Source organism: Cupressus sempervirens, chromosome 2 (assembly GCF_028749045.1).
Source record: "Cupressus sempervirens isolate cs-2001-9-10 chromosome 2, ASM2874904v1, whole genome shotgun sequence".
In the NCBI taxonomy this organism is placed as follows: domain Eukaryota; kingdom Viridiplantae; phylum Streptophyta; class Pinopsida; order Cupressales; family Cupressaceae; genus Cupressus; species Cupressus sempervirens.
The window spans coordinates 215,728,128-215,751,578 of NC_143119.1; the positions used below are offsets into that span (position 1 = coordinate 215,728,128).

The 23,451-nt window shown below is 35.1% G+C and overlaps 1 protein-coding gene across 4 annotated transcripts in view; it reads left to right on the forward strand.

Annotated features, from left to right (window-relative positions):
• The window catches only part of LOC149571805 (sucrose-phosphatase-like protein), a 76,273-nt gene extending 55,873 nt beyond the window's left edge, over nucleotides 1–20,400 (forward strand). Inside the window, exons 1-5 of one of the 4 annotated variants that reach the window (XM_089813223.1) lie at nucleotides 12,378–12,915; nucleotides 17,589–18,024; nucleotides 18,754–19,377; nucleotides 19,467–19,726; nucleotides 19,845–20,400. In XM_089813223.1, coding sequence (XP_089669349.1) covers nucleotides 17,629–18,024; nucleotides 18,754–19,377; nucleotides 19,467–19,726; nucleotides 19,845–20,088 — 1,524 coding nt within the window. In that variant the 5' untranslated portion in view covers nucleotides 12,378–12,915; nucleotides 17,589–17,628 and the 3' untranslated portion in view covers nucleotides 20,089–20,400. Of the gene's footprint in view, nucleotides 1–12,377; nucleotides 12,916–17,588; nucleotides 18,025–18,750; nucleotides 19,378–19,466; nucleotides 19,727–19,844 lie in introns of those variants that run through there. The other 3 variants (XM_089813221.1, XM_089813219.1, XM_089813220.1) reach the window with 3 other exon arrangements.
• Nucleotides 20,401–23,451: the final 3,051 nt, after the last annotated feature.

Here is a 23,451-nt window from a genome sequence, read left to right on the forward strand (position 1 = left end):
ATCCATCTTAATCAACCACTAAAAACTGATAGTTCCAATCACATTCAAAGTAAAAAATGCTGAGTTTGAATGGTAGACACTTAAAGTGTTACGAGTAGAAGCTAATATCATAAAGATGATAAAATCCTGGGAATTATTGAATCATCCTTGAGAAGGGAAGACATTATGGTGCAATTCTTACCAAAATTCTGAGTAGGGAGAACTTGACATGAAGATGAGTTCTGTTCAGGTGCCCCTTCAATCTCTACATTATGAGATTAGGTTTGGTAATGATAACAATCTGCCTTGCTACCATAAGCTTTAATTTTTTACATCCCTTATCTATTGGAGTTAATACTTGTCATAGAGCCAAAGTAGTGGCCCTCTGTGCAACACACACAATAACTATTAGGCTGCAACCCTTCAACATTTTGAAGACCCCAAGGGCCTCTATAAATGTTCCTATTATTTATGACAACAACAAGAGGCATTGTCTAGGATATGATAAATTGAGTCAAATTTAAGCCACCTTATCTTTATGAGGTTCAATTTTGCCATCTTGGAGGGCTTTACTTGTGAATTCCTCAGCTACTTAGTAAACAATTCTTCAAATATGTGGAAAGTCATTTTATTTAACACAATAGACAGAGAAATGATATCTCTTTTAGTAGTGTTCTTACTCATAAGAATCTTGAGTTAAAGGTTGCTTAATACTGTCAATTACACAACAATTAGCTCAATGCAACATGACAGTTCACGTCTTTCCCTTTATAGTGAGCAGCCATACCATATTATTCATGGTACATTTTTCTCATTATATGGAGTAGCATACCATATTCTCCATGGCGTGACTCTTTTCCCTTATAGATTTCAGACTCTATTCGAATTTTAAAAAGTACCTCCCAGACTAGCATGCCTATACATATTGTAATAGTAGTCTTTTCTTTATAAAAAAAAATACTTTCAAGGTTAGAGCATTTCAATGTTAAAATTAACTATGTAATAATTCTATAATGGTCGTTCAGTTTTCTTCCAACCTGGTGTTGTGGATAACAAAGCCATCCCTTCCTTTGTATAGAGACACCAATATCTGCTTTGAAAGCTTTGGTTTTTGTTGACAAAAAAAATTGGCAAAAAACTGAAACCTTATTTTTGTAGAAAAATTGTCAAACCCTCAATGTGATGCTGCAATCAAACATTTTTGGTATTTTAGAAAAAAGTGTAAAAACCAATAAAACCATGATTGTTATGACAAAATCATCCAAAACCCTCCCCGGTTTTTTTATGCAAAAAATCATGCAACAACCTGGCATGATTTTTTGTGGAAATAAAAATCAGAAAACCCATGATGATTTTTTTTGGACAAGAAGTAGAAAATCCATCATTAACTTTTTCTTTTTGAAAAAAAAAACTAGGAAACCCATCATGAGTTTTTGTGGAGAAAATCAGAAAACCCATCATGTTTTTTTGTGAGAAAAATTAGAAAACTTGATGATTTTTTTGGTAAAAAAGAAGAGAGACCCTCCTGCAGAGAAAGAACCCACAATTTTAAAAGAATTATGCAAAACACCAGAAAACACAGAAATCCTTATACTGTGGCCGAAGCCCTTATTGTGTGGTAAAAAAAGGCTGCGTGGAAAATAGAAAATTCCCACAATTTTTACCAAAAATATTGTTCAAAAAGAATTTGCAGAACAACAGACTTAACATGTTACTAAAACCTTCAGCATACCTCAAATTCCATTATGTGAGTAAGGTAGAAAAACATTCTTGGCGAAAACCTTTGCAATCTGTCATGATTCTGCTCAAAGATTCAGCAAAAACGTCCTTCAGATTTTGCAGAAAAGAAACCCACAATTATTTCATAAAATAATTGATTCAAAAAGAATTCTTGAAGTAAATTACAGGTAGATACCCACAATTGTTTTTAAAGAGAACTTGTCAAAAAACTTAATTTGCTCTGTGATATCATGAAATGATAACTGAGTGATATCCAATGAGTAAACAAAGGAGAGGAATACTCCTTAAATAGAGATTTAGTGCAAAGCTTCTGAAACAGAAATGAAAGATAGAAAAAAACATTATAAATAAACACCAACTACAAAAAGAAAAGATTATTGCTGAATGACCATAATAGAAACATTACATAATTCCACAATTGGGCATAGCTCACTTGTGAGAGTTTGCTGTTTTTTATTTTAATACAACTTTTGGTTTTTGTTGGAAAGCTTTCAAAACACAATTCTTAATTGAAAATTAAATAAATTGTTTTCTGATTGGTTTTGTTTCAGCAGCATTAGAGTGACCTCCTTGAAATCAACAATGACAATCTCTCAGAGATGTTGATATTTGACGGTTGCATTTACTGAATCTGCTGAGATTTATGGAGCGACATTGTGAGAGGTGATTATTAGAACTTGATACATTTCTGCGGAGTCCACAATCAAGGTTGAAAATAGTTAAGTGTATGATGGTGGCGAGGAAGATTCAGACCTTAATGAGAAACTTTATTTATGGTCATGTGGCCAAAAATACATGAATGAAAGCTTCCTCACTTATTGTTGTAATTGTCATTTTATGATTTTTGTCAATAGAGGAGTCCACCCTTCAGAAAGAGGTTTGAATAAAGAAAAGGGAAAAAACAATATCATCAACGTTCAAATAAATGACACTTATGTTCTTATTCTAACACCAAAATGATACAACCTAAGTTGTGAGGTTCGAGTTTGAGTTTGAATACGACAATGATAAAGTTTGGATGAAGCTCAGCAAGGTCAAAAAAAAGCGAAAAAATTCGACATAAATTTTGCCTTGTAATTTTCAAAAATATATATACCTATATATTTATATTTATAAAAAGTAACGTAATAAAATAAAACAAAATAATAATAGATAAATATACAAAATATTAACATTTTACTAATAAAAAAACATAAATAAAATATACATATAAATGTTTGAGTCTTGATAAGAAAATAAAAATTACATTCATTATAATAAATTTATAAACTACGGGAACCTAAAACCAAAATGAAACTCTTTGGTTATGTTAATCTGATTAATTGTAAGGAAATAAAGTTGGGTAATTATATGATTTTTTTTAAAATGGAAAGGAAACGAGGATTTTCACGACTCAAGTAGAGTCGAGTATGTTTAGCAACAATATTGGTGGTAATGGCAAAGAGGGTCAGATTAGAAATGCATTGGGAAAACTATGGTCATCGCAATACAAGGGAGTCATTGCACAACCAAATGGTTAGTGGGGTGCTTGGACATGTGATAATCATAGATGTGTATGGCTGGGCACATTTGGCACTAAAGAAGATGCTGCAAAGTTTTTTGACACAACAACTTGAAAGAGCTATGGGCGAATGATAAGAAAGATGATGTGCTGCAATCACTAGAAGCCGAAAACTCTCAAAACGGCGTAATAAAATATGTTTTTTGGAAAAGCACAACAAAATTGGAAAAGCAAGATCTCTTGGCTAACCACGAGGAGTTGAAATAGGGGAAGGGGACTAGCAAATTGGGGGTGGGGGGTGGGAATTACTAGTAGTATTTTTCAGGACTCCATCCTGACATAGTCGACCAAGAGGAAGAGGAGTCCAACAACACAACTATAGTGTTATCCTTGAGCTTTTTGTTTACTGAGAGTCTTACATTTGGCTTTCCTTAGGGGGATGACTCTGGTGGACCCAAGAAGAGGGGGAATTTTGGTCGTTGGGTGGACAAGGTTAAACTTATGGTTATTTAATTCCATAGTGAGGGACAGGTTAGAGCCATCTTGGAAAGTCAGGGCAGTGGAGAATAAGCCCTTGATGAAGAGGAAAACCACCCTTGTTTTTTACTTTGGACATTCACTGAGACCAAGAGGAGAAAGTCCAATATGTTAAATTAATTTCAGCATCGCGACGGAATTGATTTAGCATTGGGAAGAAATGGAACTTTTAAATTTGATTCTTTGTATGGAAATAAAACTCGGTGATTATATGATTTTTTTTTGGATGGAAAGGAAACGTGGATTTTCATGGCTCAAGTAGATTCAAGTATGTTTAGCAACAATATTGGTGGTAATGGCGAAGAGGGATGGATTAGAATTGCATTGGGAAAACTATGGTCATCGCAGTACAAGGGAGTCATTGCACAACCAAATGGTCGGTGAGGCACTCAGATATGTGAGAAACAAAGATGCGTATGGCTGGGCACATTCGACACTGAAGAAGATGCCGCAACATTTTTTGAAATAGTGACCGAAAAGATCTGTGGGCGAATGATAAGAAAGAAGATGTGCTGTAATCAGTAGAAGCCGAAAACTCTCAAAATGGCGTAATGATATATGTTTTCTGGAAAACAACAACAAAATTGTTGTCATAGGAATTTTTAGTCGAATTCTAGTATGAATTTGTTGTTTTATGGAAAACAACAACAAACCTTGTGACTTTTAACTTGGAATGCATGGGTCCATAGTTCTAATTAATTAAGATAGGAAAGTGCACAAACTTGACATTAAAGTAACATCAATTCTAAAAGATAGAGCAAAAGGAATTCACAAGCAACGAATTCAAACAATTGACTAAGCAAAAAAAACCTACCAGGAACAAAAGCAGAAAATAAGAAACCAACACATAGGACCAACCAATTAGGCATTATATAAGGGGCATAGGAACCCCTTTCGAATCTTTGTTCAACTCTTTCAACTTGTCCAAAAAGGAAGCCCACTTGGGAGGACAACTTGTGGCACCAACAACAGAAGCCCTCATCACCTTTGAGCGCCACTTGGAGGTTTTCCTCCCTTTTCCTTTGCTCAACCCTCTTCTCTTCCATCTTTACTTGTAAAGTATTGAGGGAAAGAGTGGTCTTTTCCATCATTTGCTTGTTGTAAACAACCAAGCCCTAAAGTTTCTTGTTGAGTTTTAACTGATTGGTCTTCACATTTTCCAAGGAAATGACCATCTCATTCTTCTCCCCAAATGCTCTCATCTCCCCCTTATCAATGGTCCAATCACCCACCCCCTTCCTTGCCTCAGCAATGGCTTCCAACCTATTTATCTTCTTCCTGCCAATGCACAACTGCATAATGAGCCATTTGGTAACAATGTTATGTCAGTTGTAGAAAATAAACAATTCATCTACCTTTCTCCCTACCAGTAACTAGGTCATAATGATCCCCGAAAGAGTCATTCTTCATCGCTGTTTGGGGGGGGGGGGGAGGGTAATGCTTTGGGGGATATGGCAAGATCTCTCGGGTAACCATGAGGAGTCGAAATAGGGGAAGGTGACTAACAGAATAGGGGGAGTGGGAATTACTAGTAGTATTTTTAGGATTCCAGCCCGACTCAGTCGACCAAGAGGAAGAGGAGTCCAATGACACAACTACAAGTATACTGAGCGCCTTGCATTTGGCTTTCCTTAGGGGGTTGACTTTGGTGGACCCTAGAAGAGGAGGAATTTTGGTTGTTGGGCGGACAAGGGTAAACTTAGGCTTATTTATTTCCATAGTGAGGAATGGGTTAGAGCCATCTTGGGGAGTCAGGGGTGGTGAATAAGCCCTTGATGAAGGGGAAAACCACCCTTGTTTTTCACTTTGGACACCGACTGAGACAAAGATGAGAAAGTTTAGCATGGTAAATTAAATTTAGAACCATGACGGAATTGATTTAGCATTGGGAAGAAATGAGAATGGACCTCTTAAATCCTCCCTCAAATATTATGAATTTGATGAACACCATAGTGATGTCTTTCCACTCTTTAGGAAGCTCCTACCTTTTAGCATGGGTCTATAGTTGAGATATATTTATATGACAATCACAATACTCCTAGGGTGTGTATGTGCCTAAAGGTTGCCCTAAAGCTATATTTTCAGGTCTATATTGGCAAGAATTTTGGCTGATTCGTCAAAGAGGACAAGATTGTCTAAGTGTTGACGAGGATGGATGATTCTTCCAATTTGATTGAGGATCTCATACGAAAGATTGTGATAGAAGAGAAGCATGGGAATGTATGCGCTGTCACAAGTACTCTTCTACATACTATTTTTGAAACTTTAAAAATGATAAAATATGAGTACTTGCAACTATTAATGGATAGAGATCTAGCGATAAAATTTGGAAGGGACAAGGAGAGTGAGGTTGATGACCTATGCCTTCAATTGAGCTTAACACATTATTCCATCCACAAAGTTGAAAATCAAATGAGTGAGGAACCACTTTTGAAGAAGTTAACCGGGATTCAAGGGCACAAAAAATCACACAAATCATTGAAGGAATTCATAAAGTGGGTAGATGTGAAGGCAAACAATGTGATTCAATCACATGTTCCTTGTTTGAGGCTTTCTATGGTGAGAAAAATTCTATGGATCATTTTATGACAACAACTGTACATTTTCACAGGAGCACATGGTTAATGATACAACAAGTGAGGATAATTCATAGATTACAATTAATGGTGAGCCTTCTTTTCATGAAGACCTTGACGTAAGCAAGGGTACTTATGTTGGAGTAGGAAGTTCAAATTTATCATTAGCATGTGCTGAGGGATTTTTCAGCCCACCCAGAGTTTTATCACCTAGCTCTTATGAAATGGTCACGGGCTACTTGTTGATTGGTGATTTTACTTGTTGGTGTATTCCAGCTATCAGTGGTTTGCCTGTGTATGATGGTAGTATATTCCCTGATTCTATTTGGCCTTTAGGGGTTAATGAGTTATTTGCAGAGGAACGGGGAGAACATACATTACCCTACATACCACATGAGGTGTCTACATTTTTTACTTAGCTGTATATTGGAGACAGTGTTAGCATGCATGATGTTGGTGATTCACCAACTACTCTTTCCTTTACGCAGGATCATATTGTTTGGGAAGTCGAGGATCCAAGTGTTAATAGTATCTTACATCTGGTGGATTTTGTTGTGTAGCTACACAGACACATGATTATGATCTGTGTGTTTTAGCTTTCTGACATATCAGAGTTCTAGAGATTAGGACTACTCCTCTTTCACCAGAGTGATATGGTGGTGGAGTCGGATTGGCCGGATTTATCATTGACATCGGAACAGATATTACAGGAGTGGTATAGTGGTACAGTGGTGCAGGTATTACAAGAACTGGTCAGTGGTATCTCAGACAGTGCACGGGTCCTCACTTGGGATCTAGGTGGAGCATCCCTAGGTATTGTCTTTGGTCGGGGAGCTAGATGGAGAGTTTGGTTGCTATCTTCTTGGGGTAGATTTGGGTATATTGATGGGCCCCCATCTTCACTTGACACTAGAGTCTCATAGGGTCACTCATGGAGTGAGGTTTTCATCCTGATTGAGTGTATTGGCACACAGGGCAGCAACACATGGCAGTTGGTGTCCCTTTATGGTGAGACGTGGGATCTTGGCATTCAGTTATTTGGCACAATGATTCTTATTGTACTGTTTCACCATTTTGAGTTTGGGAAGATGCATGCTGGGGTACATTGGTTGAGGAGTAAAATTGCATTCTCGAGGCGAGTATGGGATCCTGACATTTGGTTTCTACAGGTATGAGCAGATTGCTTGAGGGCAAGCAATCTTTGAGAGGGGAGGCTTTGTAATGTCTCTTTTTTTCTGGGACATTATAATTCTGTGTGGCCAGCTCACTTCGCTTAGGTTTCGGGGGTGAAAAGGTTCTTTATGGGGTTTAGTTCGAGATTTTGCCTAGACATTCCCAGTTCCAGACCCATTAGAGCAGTTTTGGCAAGTTGTCCAGATGCTTATTATTTTTAGTAAGTAATCAGAGCTTAGTATTTTCGATACCTCGGTGCTAGGTTGGAAGCGTCTTGCTTAGAGCTTTCCAACGAGCTATTGCACATGCTTATTAGAGTTCATTTGCTTAGTTATTTTAATGCCTGAAGATTATATGGTTTATTGACTAAGTGACTATTAAAGTTCATTTAACTTGTCACTTTATTTAAAAAGGTACTATGTTCACTTAAGTGACTAAAGGACAAAAAAAAGGTGCTTTATCCCACATTGCTTGAATGAGCGTGCATCACATTGGGAAAAGAATGTCCCAGAAAAAAAGAGACATTACAAAGCCTCCCCTCTCAAAGATTGCTTGCCCTCAAGCAATCTGCTCATACCTGTAGAAACCAAATGCTAGGATCCCATACTCGCCTCGAGAATGCAATTTTACTCCTCAACCAATGTACCCCAGCATGCATCTTCCCAAACTCAAAATGGTGAAACAGTACAATAAGAATCATTGTGCCAAATAACTGAATGCCAAGATCCCACGTCTCACCATAAAGGGACACCAACTGCCATGTGTTGCTGCCCTGTGTGCCAATACACTCAATCAGGATGAAAACCTCACTCCATGAGTGACCCTATGAGACTCTAGTGTCAAGTGAAGATTGGGGCCCATCAATATACCCAAATCTACCCCAAGAAGATAGCAACCAAACTCTCCATCTAGCTCCCCGACCAAAGACAATACCTAGGGATGCTCCACCTAGATCCCAAGTGAGGACCCGTGCACTGTCTGAGATACCACTGACCAGTTCTTGTAATACCTGCACCACTGTACCACCCACATTGCTTGAATGAGCGTGCATCACATTGGGAAAAGTGATAAAGGTACAACAAGATCCACATGAGAGGATATGAAGATTATAATATTGAAGACATATTAATCTGGGAGCTGGAAACAGTTGCTAGTTATTTCTTCTAGGACGCAAACCCTTGAAGAAACTTTTGGAGGTTGGACGCAAACCTAGCCTTCTTACAAGTTTTATCTATATTGCCAATTTGACTGTTATTTTTGTTTGTAAGATTGGATATTCTGAATTGTTGCATGTTATTGTATTGCTGATGTATAATATAGGAACGTTATTTGGCAACTACTTGTGTTAATTGCTGGTCTAAATGTGTACTTTTGAACATTGGAGGAAATAAACATATTTTCTGGGTTTTCTCGTATGTATATCTGCTGGTTATAAATCGGTTAAAGTTCTGAAATTTGTATCAAATATTGGTTTACTGTTCGGATTTTAAATCTGCACGTATATATCACAGGTTTTTGGTATAATATTCGGAAAGGGATATCACAGAGGAGGTGTTAGAACATGTCCGAATGCGACTCATGAAATGAGAGCTGATATAGAGAGAGCACTAACCCTTTTTAATGAAGTTGACCTGAAAAAGATACCAAAAAAATAAAGAATTCAAGAGGATGTGTCTAGGTTCACATCTATGATGTCTTTTTCTACTTTAATCAAGTCTATAGCCATTGGTGCAACAAAACAAAGTTGAACATTAAACAACTTTTGCAAACGAATAGAGAGACAATAGGTGGATAATGCCTGGCTTGATTATTTTTATACAAGTGCTATTCTGTTCAATTCAGCAAGAAATCCCCATTTCCATAGTACAATTTCAAAAATTGTAGAGTTTGGCAAAGGTTACACATCTCCATCTTCAAAGGCTTTCGAGATAACTCTTTTAGAGAGGTCCAAAGACAGAGTGATAGGAAAGTTAGCCAAGATCAAAGCCTCTTGAGAGGCAACAAGTTGCACTATATTGGATGATGGATGATGGATGGTCAGATGTATGTTAGAGGCCATTGATTAATGTTTTAGTGGCTTCCCTTGAAGGTGTTGTGTTCTTGAAAGTGATTGGCATGATAACCAAAAGAAAACGTTAGAGTATATTTTTCAGATATTAAAGGAAGCCATTAATGAAGTAGGGGTGAAAAATGTGGTTCAGGTGGTTATTGATAGTGCAACAAATTGTCTGGGAGTTGGGAAGCTAATTGTACAGAAGTACCCTAAGATTTATTGGAGCCCATGTGCAACCCATTGTTTGGATTTGTTGCTTCATGACTTGGCCAAGTTCCCATGGATACATAAAGCAATTTATAAAGAGAGAGCAGTTGCAAATTTCATTTGAAGTCATCGTCTCACATCGAGTCTTTATAGGCAACATACATCTAGGGACTTGTTGAGGCCTTGTGACACAAGGTTTGCCTCATTTCATATCACTTTGAGAAGAGTGATTGAAGAGAAAACATCTTTGAGATTTTTGATTTGCTCTAATGAGTGGGAAAATTTAGCACTTTCTAAAAGTGCTAAGGAGAAGAACATGGAGCAAATCGTTATAAACAACACTTTTTGGGAAAGCAGAGAAAAGGTTTTGAGTATATGTGGGCCAATTATTGATGTTCTTCGTATCGTGGATGGTGACACTCCTTACCTTGATAAACTTTATCAAAGCATGGACCATTATAAAGAGTCCCTTTAGGCACTGGAAAATGTAGAAGTAGAGTCATAGTAACGAGAATCGCCCAAAAATCACATGAATCGCCAAATAGGCGATTTGATTTGGGCTTCCTGATTTTTTTGAATCGTTAAACCAGATCGGTGATTTCATTGCCATGAATCACAAAATTTGCCAACATGAATCACGAGAAATCGGCCCGTGCGGCTTGATAAAAAGTCAAGTCAAATTAAAAAAAATAACACATCTTTTAAAAATTTTTTTTGCCTTTCCTCTTTGTTTTAACCCTAAAGGGCCTTCTAATTGTTTAGCATGAGTAAAAGAGAGGAAAAGTGAGAGAGAAGAAGAGAAAAGAAAAAACACAGGTTTGCAACCAACAAGCACCAAAGACGAGAAATAGGTTGTCTGTGCAAAGGTTGAATGATCTTGTCTTTGTTCATTACAACCTATCTTAGGATCAGACAAATTTTGGGTGTTGATTCCTCTCCGGTTATTCTAGAGGAGATTGATCCAGAATCAGAGTGGCTCACTGAGGCTGTGGATCTAGTCTTCACTGAGGCAGACCATGAGTAGGTTGACTAAGTAGATAGAGAGGTTGACGTTGTGGCCATGGCAAAGGAGGTTGCTAGAGCACGCTTAGGCACTGGCAGACGCACACGTACATGCACAGACACATGCCCTAGTGATGTTTGTGAGCCCATCTTACATGTAGGGGCTATGGCTTAGCAGTCCTCTAGGACCTAACGTAGACGCCTTTGTAGAAAGAAGACAAGATACTCGGAGGTTGAGGCTGGGACCAAGCTTGAGGATGATGATGAGGCTTGAACTAGAGCCTTATTTTTTCATTTTGTTTACAGATTCTAATAGACATAATTTTGATGGATCTTAATCTTACATACATTATGATTTGATGTCTTATGGATCTTTATCTTACATACATTTTATGATTTGACTCATTATGATCCTATGATTTCTATTTACTTGAGCTACAATTTACATTTTGTGTAACGTATGTGATGGATTTATCATTTATGTTCAAGGGTTTTTTTAATTTGCCAATTCATGGCCGATTTGTGATTCAATTCTGCCTTGCCGATTTTGATTCTCGTTACTTTGAGTAGAGTACATGAAGCTATCGATTCCAAGTGGAAAATGATGCACACACCTTTACATGTAAAAATTTGCTATTTGGAGCCCAAGTTATTTTGTAAGGAATCTATTGATAGACAAACTGATTGTGAAATTAATGCAAGGCTTTATGATGCCATTAGCAAGTATGAGTGAGATTGAGATGCTGCAGCTCTAATTAGAGACCAATTTTAGAGTTAGAAGAAACTAGAAGGGATGTTTGGAATGGAAACAACACAATGTGTGAGTTACAAGAAAGTCAAAGGGATGTTTGGAATGGAAGCAACACAATATGACTTGACACGAGCTGAGGTAATTGGGTATAGATGGTAGATGAGCTATGGGGCACAATCTCCTAAACTACAGTGCGTTTCCATTAGAGTATTGAATCAGGTAGCAAGTTCATCAACCCATGAGAGGAACATGAGTTGCTTCGACCACATCCTTTCTAAAAAGAAGAACAAGTTGCTATCCGAAAAGTCGGGGGATCTTGTCTGTGAGGCCTCGCCCTGACCCATTGTAGCATAGTGATACATTACTATTATTTTGATATTCACGACTCGAGATGTCGAGACATTATCTGATGCTTAGAACATACTTTATTATTTCATGTTGTGTGATGTTACTTTCAGATATATTTGATGATCGTCATTTAATGTTTCATGTATATGTATGTTGATGAAATCAATAAATGTAAGATTGAGACTTTGATTTAAGAGATTTTAAATGATTAAGAATTAAGCAGGATGAAGAAACCCTTATTGATGTATGTTTTAATTTACGTGAATTTCTGATACGTATACATTTATGTACATGTGATTTTACGGGACTACTGATGTGTGCAATGAGTGTGCAGATATTTAGCCGAGAAACCCTACGGAGGAACATAACTGATCTCCTTGTGCTAATTTTGGAGACCTTGTTGTTCGTAATTATGTTCTTTCAGTGTCGCTTGACACTCGTGAAATGTTTATGTGCTTCAGTGTGCTGTTTAGGGTTAGTTGTTTAACCTTTGGACCCAAGTTGGTTTAGTTGGTGTTAGTTTGCTAATTAGGTTCTTAATCGAAGTTAGTCATCCCTTAATCCGGATTAGTGTTTAATCTGCAAGTTAGAGTAGTTAGATGGACCTATTTTATTCCTAGACTTTATTTGGCTCTAAACCTCTTTCCTAAGGCTTAAAACTTGATATTATTATACCCAAAGGGTATGGGTATGGGTTAGGGGTCTTTTCCAACCCCTAAGCCCTTTTTATTGACTTTTGAGGTCACTCAAAAAGTCTCTTTTTGCCTTTGTGCGAAAATTGACCATGGGTATCTTGTGTTACCTCACCTCATCTTCACTTGGGGTTTAACCATAGTGTAGGTTGAGTTAGGAGTTTCTAGAATTGCAAGTGGGTGGGGGTAGTTATTGAGCCCTTGGGTGGTTGAATTGGAGGCCTATTTAGAGGCCCTTCTTGGACTTGTGGAGGTGGTTACCCAATCTCTACATTTAGAGAGGAGTTCTTGAAGATTGAAGGAAGGAAGTGGAAACTCTACTCAAATTTGTTCATTGCCATTACCTCCTTGTGAAGGTAGGAAATTCTCATCTCCCTTATTTAGTTTTCTTGTTTGTTTCATGCTTATGCTACCTTGTTGTTGTTTCAATATTTGTATGTTTGTGGGTATGTTGGGAAGATTTGAAAACCATGTTATTTTGGATGTTTCCCTTTCATGTTTATTGTTTGCAATTTTTGAGAGTTTTCTTGTATGGGTGTTTTGGTATTACTCACCTTTGGAGAGGGCAGAAGTGACCAATTTTGGGAAAGGTCTGTTTAGTTGGACTCCAACCAGTGTAGAGTCTCTTCTCAGGATGAGAAGAGGGAGAAAGGGTAGGGTGTTATGGGCCCTTACCCGTCAGCAAAAACCTCGTATGAGTATGGCATTTCTAAATGGAAGAACGGAAGTTCTTGATTAATAGCCCCGATTGGGCATCTGATTTGGTGTTGTGCTCGACGTCTCCTAGTTGGAAGAATCCACCTTTTCCTAGTGTTGATTTATTGTAGATCTTGTTGTGAAAACCTTGTATAAATATACATGTTTTGAATTGTTCTTGTTCATGCTTTTGGTCACCTGATCAGATTTTGTTGCCTCCATGGTTCTAGAAATGAGTTGCAGAAAACATTATAAATCCCTTGATTATGATCATGAAGAAAATTTGATTTAATTGTTGAAATTTGGGATTGAGATCCTATTGTAAATTGTATTTTAAACCTTGTTGTAATTGGTAACGAAGCCGGGTTTTCTTCCTGATTCTTTCCCGGCTGAGCCTTTGAAACAGGTTTGCCAATAAAATTGGTGTTGAGGATAATTGCTTGTTATGTGATTTAATTGTAAATTTTAAATTTAGATGGTTGAATCTCAAAATAGGATGGAAATAATGATGATGTTCAATTTGGCAATATATCAAGTTGTTCATATATGTTGAAAATGGAAATTTATGTTCATTCATGTAGATTTAGTTTTTATGATTATTGGATATTAATCAAACTTGCATTATTGTGTCAATGGCTAAATCTATGTTTAATTCTATTCCAATTATACACCTTGAAAAAAAAATACATGACTTTAAATCTACACTTAGAAAATTTCAAAAAAAAAAAAATGTTGCAAGAGAGTAAAACTCTCTGCCTTTTGTATGGGAGAAAATTTATATGCTTCTTTGCAACAGAGAATATTCTCCCCCGTTTATTCTTTTTTTTAAATTTTGATTTAAAACAAAATAGAAAAAAAGAAAAGAACATTAATATACATGTTAGATTAACAAAGGAAAAATTCAAAAGAATATCTCTTTCTCACCTATAAAACTTTTTGAGTTATTGCATTACCATTGGCAATGATGGACGTCAGTTTTGGTTTATTTTAAAAAAATTAGTTTTGTTTTGGCAAGTCAAATTGCCATGATGGGAGGGTGACGTCACCTGTCACCACATCCCATCCTCACCACCTTGCTTGGTGCGCTGTCCTCATTCTTAGGTGGGAGATCAATGCAGTTATTAGTTCCTTTGTTTTATAAAAAAGTAAGGTATGCATAAATCTTATAAACTTGTTCCTTACCTTGCTGAACGCCCACCCTTAAAAGAGACCTGCGTAGGCTTTTTGGGGCAGAGCGCTGTCCCAAGGATAGCGCTTGCGCAAGGGCTAGTGGGGGTAGGCATGTAGGGGGTTAGGGTATAGGTTTGGGTTAGTAGGTTTAATGGGTAGTTTATTAAATTTAAATTGTGTTTTATGTAATGTTAAAAATAAGTTTAGTTTTAGTTAATTATGTGAGTTAATTTATTTGTTATTTAAATTTGTGTTTTATTAAATGTTTAAATAAGATAGTGTTAGATCTTAGAATAGTTAGTAATTAGTTTTAGTTATTCATTTTAGTTAGTTATATTAGATTTAATTGTATTAGTTTGAATATTGTTTTAGTATTTAGTTTTAAATTAGTTTAAATTGTAAATTGTTAAAGTTATGTTGTTTAAATTTCATTTATATCTCTTTATTAATATTAGATAAATTTCATGTTTTAATTAGATAGTTTTAATTTTATTTGAATTATTAAGTTAAGTGCTATTTAAAGTTCAGGCATTCAGTTTGTGCACGGTTAGATCAATTTTAGATTTTAGAGATGTTAGTATTAAATAGAATCTTGTTAATTTGGTTTTAATAAATTGATTTATTAAAATAACTTTGTAAAAGATAGTTAGTATTAGATGTAAATATTAATGGGTTTAATTAAGATGGTTAGTCCCATGTATCATATTTTAGTAGACTAATTAACAATCTGTTTAAATTAATGATCGATATCAATCTTATCACAAAAGTTTTAATAGCTTAACGATGTAATCGTCCTCATGTTATAATCTTAAGACATAATGTAGAGAAACTGTACGTAAAATGTTATCTCAATTATTTCATCTTAAAGCATTATAATTATTAATTTAGTAAAAAAAAAAAAAATATTTGTGTGTTTTTGCCCTCGTAGTTTGGGCATGACATTGTCTATGTTTGCAGCAATTTGAAATTGCTCATGAACAAATCAGTGAAGGACTCCACTTCTTCTTCACAACAAGGAACTTTAGAAGACATGGCAACTGGAGCTATTGAGGAACCTGTTTTTTTGGATGATGAATTGAGTAGTGATACTGATGATGATTCTACAGCATATCAGCCAAGTGCTCTTCATGACATGGAACTTTTTTGAAGTTTTATAGTATTGACTTTTGACTCTAACTTTTTGAAAAAAATCATCTTCATATCTTTTTGACAAAAAAGTATCTTTGTAATCATGATTTCACATGTTTATTATGGCTTTATTCTTATAAATGTGATATCTTTTTGTAATGATTTCAAATCTATTTTGTGATGTCAAACTATTTCGATAATTTATTGGATATATTGTTGGACATGGAGAGATGTTTTGTTTTGTAGGTTCGAATTGAAACGTTCTTTGCATGAAGCTCGTAAAAATATAATAATAATTAGCATAAACATTTTTTTTTAAAAATTTACATAAGGCGAATCTAATGTTGATTTTTTTTCCCAATTTCTTTGACTTGCCGAATTTCATCCGAACTTTATAGTTGTCGAACTCAAACTCGAACCTTGTGACTTAGATCACATCCACAAAACTTGCTATCCTGTCCCCGAATGAGGAAACTGCATGGAACTATGCTTATTCCTAAACTGTCAAGCTGTCAACTACTCAGCGAACATAATATGCCATATTGTAAATTAAGTTTCTAGGACTATTTGAACTTTATAACCAAGCAATTGTAATTATTCTGTTTTTAGCTATCACCTTTTAGTGACATGAAGTTGGAATGCCTATGATGCCAAATATCAACTACATACTAGACCTAGGGATAAAACAATTAATTAAGTAAAATAAGAAAAATAAATTAAAAATATAAAACCAAAATAAATGATATCAATTCGCAGGACTTGGTTTTTATCATTTTAGCTTTTCCCCTTTGTATATTTAACAATCGTACGTAAACCAAAACATTTATCCTTATCCTCATAAACACCTTAATTAAATATTAGTGTCCATTGCTTAATTTCATCATTTTGATTTTTTATTGAATTGAAACCTATGATTTAATTATTTTGACATCCAACAACCGGTGATCAAATATAATACTTATAGGCATATAAAATTGACTAGATAAAAGCTAATGCAAGAATGTGATGTTTCTCGGTAAGCTTAGCATGCCAACATAGCCTCCTGTATGATGCCCTCCCTCCAGGAATTTCCTTTGTGAGGGTTAGAATAGATGTCTTGTATACACTGCAAACTAGTAAGTGGTAGTTAATCCGAGATCGTAAATGCAAAATATAACTATGACTATTAGTCAAGTGTGTCATCACGAAAGTGAAATCAGACAAAAAATAAAAATAAATAAATATATCTATCACTCTAAATCAGGCTGCAGGTATATAATGCTCGGATAAATAGAGAAAATGAAACTGTCCTTATTAGTTATCAACATCATTAACATCCATTTTAATAATACCAATATCATTAGAACATAGAATTTATTCAACAAACACGATAATTTGTTTTTATTAATAGGTGAAATAAGGGATGCGACAGTGCCATAAAGAGCATGTAACACATATCTTGAATTCATAGGATGTCAAGCTCTTTCACAGACATTTTAAACTAGGGTCCCAGGAGATAGTAAGTGTTGAAGCTTGGAAACAAGGTTATAATTTAGTATTACTAACCAAGAAGATATCTCATACAGCATAAGATTTTGTGAATGATGTGATTCCTCGGTATAATCTTCATCCTTTTGTCTGGTTTCTATCTTAGATGATTCCATCTGATGAACACGTTCCTTTCATCCATGCCCAATGATAGAACTTCACCCATGTCATCTTTGCTTCGCTCTATGCCATTATAGCCAACTATTTTTCCACTTTTAATCCATTCGAGTTACTTAAATCTATGATCAAGTAAGGCTTCTACATGTTTTAGGCGGAGGTTAAAGGCAAGTCGCAAGTGGCAGATAAGTATACATGTATAAAGTTAATGGCATGCAAAAAAATTCAAGAAATCTGGCAGATAAGTAGACATGTATGTAAGTTAATGACATACAAAACATTTGAACAAAGCTTCCTCCTAAAATTTGCAAATATTTTTCTTTAGTATTTATTCAGAATATATACATTTGGCCATTGTCCTTATGTCTGAATATGTCTTGTTCTATTCCAGCCATTCAACACAGACACAAACAGTGCCCAGTTTGAATAACATGACGAACACATCAGACACTCAGAAGCAGCATGGACAGGCAGATGATTGGTTCATGAAAGCAAATTTTACAAAGGTGCAAGTGGAAACTAAAAATATTGGTAATATATCATCTGAAAGCCAAGCCCCAAACAGAACGGCTGGCTGGGATAGTTCTAGGAAAGTTTTGCCTCGGGTTCCTGGCAGAGATGGTCAGATTTTGAACAATCCACTAGCTCTTTCTCCAAATCATCTTAATATGCTTGTAGAGAACTACAAGAGTAAAGAGTGGGATGCTTTTGCTGAACTGGATAATCCTGGTGTAGACTCAGAACGTAAAAATTTATCAACTTGCATTAACAGGATTTTGAGCCCAGATAAAGAGCAACAAATTTCTGCAGTTTCTGATGCAAGAATGGTACTGATCTTCCTTGTAGGAATTCTTTTGCAGTTTATTCCTTGTAACAATTATCATGAAAATCTATTTTCCCTAGCTCTTTCTGTCATTGTCCTCTTCATTTGTTCATTCATTTCTCCGTAATTCTGATGATTTCTCCAGCAGTAGTAACGCAAAATAGTGTTCAAGTACATACATGTTCTCAAGCTTGTAGCTTTTAACCATTTTTATGATAAGTGAATGGGAATTGTAATGTCTTGGCGAATGTTCTGTTAGTGCTTTCTAATATACCTGGACAATAGTTTATTTATTTATTTGTAAATGCCCTTTGTAGGTATCTTGCAGCCTAGATGCCACAATTGAGGGTATCTCTTCTGTCAAATTTTCACACAGTTTGCACTTGGCCTCAGTTGGGGTATGCTATACACAGCTGAATGTTGTAGTTTACCCCTCCACCCATTTCTCTGCCTAGATTGCAGTCTAGTGTTAACTTTCAAGCCAATCATGTCCTTTTCTTTTAATCCGCTTGCCTCTTCCATTTATCTTTGCAATCATGTCATCTTTAATACAAAAAAATAGTGTTGCACAGTGAATTAATTTTTCAATATTGTCCATGCTGTCAAAGATGTCATGGATAAACAAGTTGCAACTACAAGTTATACAAGGACATGAATAATATTTGTTCTAATCTTCCCCAGATCCACATTCCACTTGATTGGAAGTTTGACAGGTGGTCTTGATTTCCAGCAGACCGAAGTACTAGTGGCACGGGACAGCGACTCCTCTAAGAAGAAATTTCCAGAAAGGGAAAAATTTGCTAGCAAAAGAGATTATCTTATATCTAAAGCAAAGAGGTTAAGTTGTCCAGAGACCAAAATAATGAAGTTTGTTTTAGAGGGTAATCTGAGAGAAGATAAGGGAAAGAAGGAAGTGGCCATGAAGCAGGAAGAACATAAGGAGAAGAAGGAAGCGGCGATGACGCAGAAAGAAGAGAAGGAAAATAAGGAAGCAGCCACGAGGCAGAAAGAAGAGAAGGAAAAGAAGGAAGCAGCCATGAGGCAGAAAGAAGAGAAGGAAAAGAAGGAAGATGTGTCCATGAAACAGAAAGTTGAGAAGCAAAAGAAGGAAGAAGTGGCCATGAAAGAGAAAGTGGAGAAGGAAAAGAGGGAAGAAGTGGCCATGAAGCAGAAACCTTTTAATCAAGTTACAGAGCCAGATTCAATTCATGGAGAAAAGTCTGTTTGTATTGAGTACATTCCACATGGCATCAGCATTCTTGATATAAGGAAAACATTCTCTGTATATGGAAATATTGTTGGCTGTTCCTTTAGAGCTGGCACTGGTGGAATGCGTGGCTGTCATATTGAATTCAAGGTACCTTGATTTTGTGCAATATTATTTTGTGTGTGTGTGTGTGTGTGTGTGCATAATTGATTTCAAATTGATTTTCTGAAACTCTGTAGACTACAGAAGATAAAGAGAGAGCTCTATCTGATCGTTGGGTTATAGTCAATGGGAAACATTTATCAGTATGCCGCGTTGATTTTCCAGTTACAACTGTTGTTCGGATCACCAATTTGGATCCGGAGATGCCTTTAAATGATGTGCATAAAATATGTATGTCATATGGTAATGTGGAGAGCTTGCAGATGAGGGAAGATGATGCTGTTGATGCATGCTTTTGTATTTCAGAGAGTCGTAACATACCAAAGATATTGGAAAAGTATAAGATACAATCTTTCTAATTAGTCATTGCTCTCTATTATTAATTCTGTTTTAATGGTCTTGAATAATGATTACAGGATGGTTTCCAACATCTCTGAATTTACTTTTGTTTGCAGGCTGAATGAAGTAAAACTAAATAATAGACGCTGGATAGCTCAACCAGCCCCAAGGTTGTCAAAATGCCTGTCTGAAACACCGGAGGGTCAGAATTGGGCAGGTAAACAATTGAGCAATCAGATAGAAAACATCAGAAATCATTTACGACTTAAGAGAATATGCTTGGAGGATCTTGAGGAGCTGCATGATGCCATAACGCATATTAAGGAATGTCCAAATCCTTTACGTAATGGATCAACTTGATTTAGAAGCAGTTTTCCATCAATGTGGGGTGCCTTTTAATGCTTGTTTTATTTAGAGTACAATTAATGTGGCTTAAGTGGTTCCAGTTTTAACAATTCTGATTCTTTCACTCTATGGAATCCTAATGGATAATTTAGTACTGGCAGCAGAGCTGTCTTACACGATGGGAATATTTCGAGCAATATAGTGAAACATTAATGTATTTTTGGAGCATCATGGCAATCTTTGCTCAGTAATATATTAGAATTAAAGCTTATTGTTGAGACTCAATCTATAAAAATTGTCCAAATAAGATATGTTTGTTTGCTCTAATTCGTTGTCTTGTCAGGTATAAGATATTTAGTACTGGCAGCAGAGCTGTCTTACACGATGGGTATATTTTGAGCAATATAGTGTGAAACAATTATGTATTTTTGGAGCATCATGGCAATCTTTGCCCAGTAATATATTGGAATTAAAACTTATTGTTGAGACACTATAAAATTTTTCCAATTAAGATATGTATGTTTGCTTTAATTCATTGTCTTGTCAGGTATCAACATGCATGTGGGAGCCATTTGTAACCGTTTCATGCCTTATAATTTTTTCTAATTTTATAAAAGCAAGTACTATGATGTTAGAGAATACTGACAAACATCTTTGTGATGAATCGACTGTTGTAGCGCTCTTAAATTTGGTGGGAAAACTTTGAACTTTATAACTAAATCAAGCATGCTTTTCCACGGCAACATGCTCAGGCTTTCTTTACATGTCACAATGTTTGATAAGTATGCATTGTCAGTTTTGAGGCAATTCAGTATATAGGAAATGCCAATATGTTCAAGATCGTAAAATACTCAAATGTATGGATTTGAACAAATCGGCAAAAATGTGCTTATATTTTATTTGTGACAATTTAGTGGATCCATTATATCTTACAGCTAGAAATATGGAGGAAGGGAATTATGCCTTGTGCTCCATGTGTAGGAAAAGATCAGAAGTGGTTCTGCAAGGACTAAAATTAGCATGTTACTGTTTGTGTGCTTAGATGGTATGCTTTTGATAGGTTTCATCATTCCTTGCATAATGTTGCAGATGCCAGCTACTGTTCTATACCTTCAATATGATGCTGGTGCTATCTTGTTTCCAGGTTTTGTTGTTGCAAAATTGTAGCTTCTGTTTATTGGGTTTAAGGAAGGGTGGTCTTTTATAGAAAGGATATGTGGGCGTACTCTCTATCTTGTGAGGTTGTTGCAAGTGCCAACCTCCTAGAGATATTGTAGTTACTGTGACGTCTCTTCCTTGCATGTCTGGACTAGGGAAATTTTATCGCGTGTTTCATGTTACTTCAATTCCACACATCAGGCCCTGAGATCATCAGCGGGTTTCCAAATTATCACCATCACTTTGACTTGTGGTTTTTTTTTTTGGCCATACCTATCATTTTTATGGAATGGTTCATTTTCCTGTGACTAACTTTGTTCTAACAGGAGTCAATATGTCTCATAATTGGAGTTGTCTTGTAATTCTTCGTTATCTAATGTGACGCGTTAGCATATGATAAATAGTGTGCAATCTGCACATCCTCTTTCAAAGTGGAGTGATAATTCATGATGTGTAATAGCCATAGCCTCTAAAAGAGGAGTTATTTCTTATCTGGGTGTATGGAAGTTTGAGTATTTGTGGGTGCGTAATATCCATATCACCTTTCTCGATTTAAAAGTGGAGTGGATACTTCTTCGGTGCACATTGAGTAAGATAAATTTTCTATTCCAAATACCAATTTTCTTAAGAGGAATAAGGCACATTAGTGCTGAAAAAGGCTGGTCTATATTCTCATGAGTGCAATTGCTTTGGCGATTCGTAAGATTAAACTAGTCATATATTGAGATATTTTTAAATTTATCTTTCTGGTTTAAATAATTCATTTAGATTGAAGTAGAATTTAAAAAGTAGAATAAAACCTCTGATATTGTAACATTACATTCTTTAAGTGATAATTTAAAGAATCATACTTTGTATGATCACTTTATTGAAAAAAAAAACTAAATTAAATTTTAATTACAAAATTATTATTCATTTGAGAAAAAGTTAGGATGTAAAAAATACACCAAGTTATTAGTCTCTAGACAGAGAACTAATGCTTTTATTAGACAATTTTGCAATTAATTTTTGATTTAGAAACAATTCAAAAGTCTAAAGTTTAGTTTGGTGAAATTCATTTTTAATTTCTTGAATTATTTTTTAAATAAGAAAAATAAACAAAAAATTAAAATATGCATTAATTGCAGGGAATCATACCTTGTATGATCACTTAATTAAAAAAAGTCAAACTAAATTAATTTTTAATTACAAAATTATTATTCATTTGAGAAAAGGTTAGGATGTAAAAAATATACCAAGTTATTAGTCCCTAGATAAGGAACTAATGCTTTCATTATATATTCCTACAATAAATTTTTGATTTAGATACAATTCAAAAGTCTAAAGTTCAGTTTGGTGAACTTTATTTTCAATTTCTAAACTATTTTTTAAATAAGAAAAATAACAAAAAAAAATCAAAATATGTATTAATTGGAGGAGCTGGAGCTGTCTTAAGTGTTGTATTTACTTAGTACCTACCTTAGTATTGTATTGACTTTATCTAAATTTGCAGTTGCTTTAATGTATATTTTCCTTCTAATTTTTGGTAAAAGTATTTTACAAACTAGTGAGTATTTAATTTAAATTAATTAATCAATGTTAATAGAAAAGTGAAGAATAAATGAATGTTATGCAAAAAAATTAAAAATGTGAAGAATAAGTGGATATTATTTTTATGTATTATTCACATTTAGATTTTTTTAACAAATTTTTGATTGTATCCTTTTTGAAATATTTTCCTATAACTCTCTTATAATAGAGATGTAGAATAGTACATTAAGGTGTAGAATCAAAGAACCATGTTCTGAATATGGTTACAAACTTTTTATATGCAAAACATAAACCTAGTTCAATGTATTTTCTAACTATTATGTTCAATGTATTTTTTTTAGGGGTTGATGTTTTCTTCTAGTTTGTTGACCTAGAAATCTTTGTTAAATAAAATATCTTAATATTTTATTGGAAATGATTTTTAATATATCTCTTAGCTAGTTATTTTTCATTTCATTTCATGTGATTAATATTGTATATTGCCTGGCACAAGCCCTTGACATCAGAAGGAATGGGGTTGCAATCAAGTCTCAAGTGATTTTGGTTATCAACTCTTAGCCTAAAGTATGTCAACTTGACTAATGATTATGAATTACTATGTTGGATATTGTTGTTTCCATCTTTGTTGTTGACTTTTCTTTTGATCGGTAATATTGAAATATATTTTATTAATATTGTAACAACTTACAT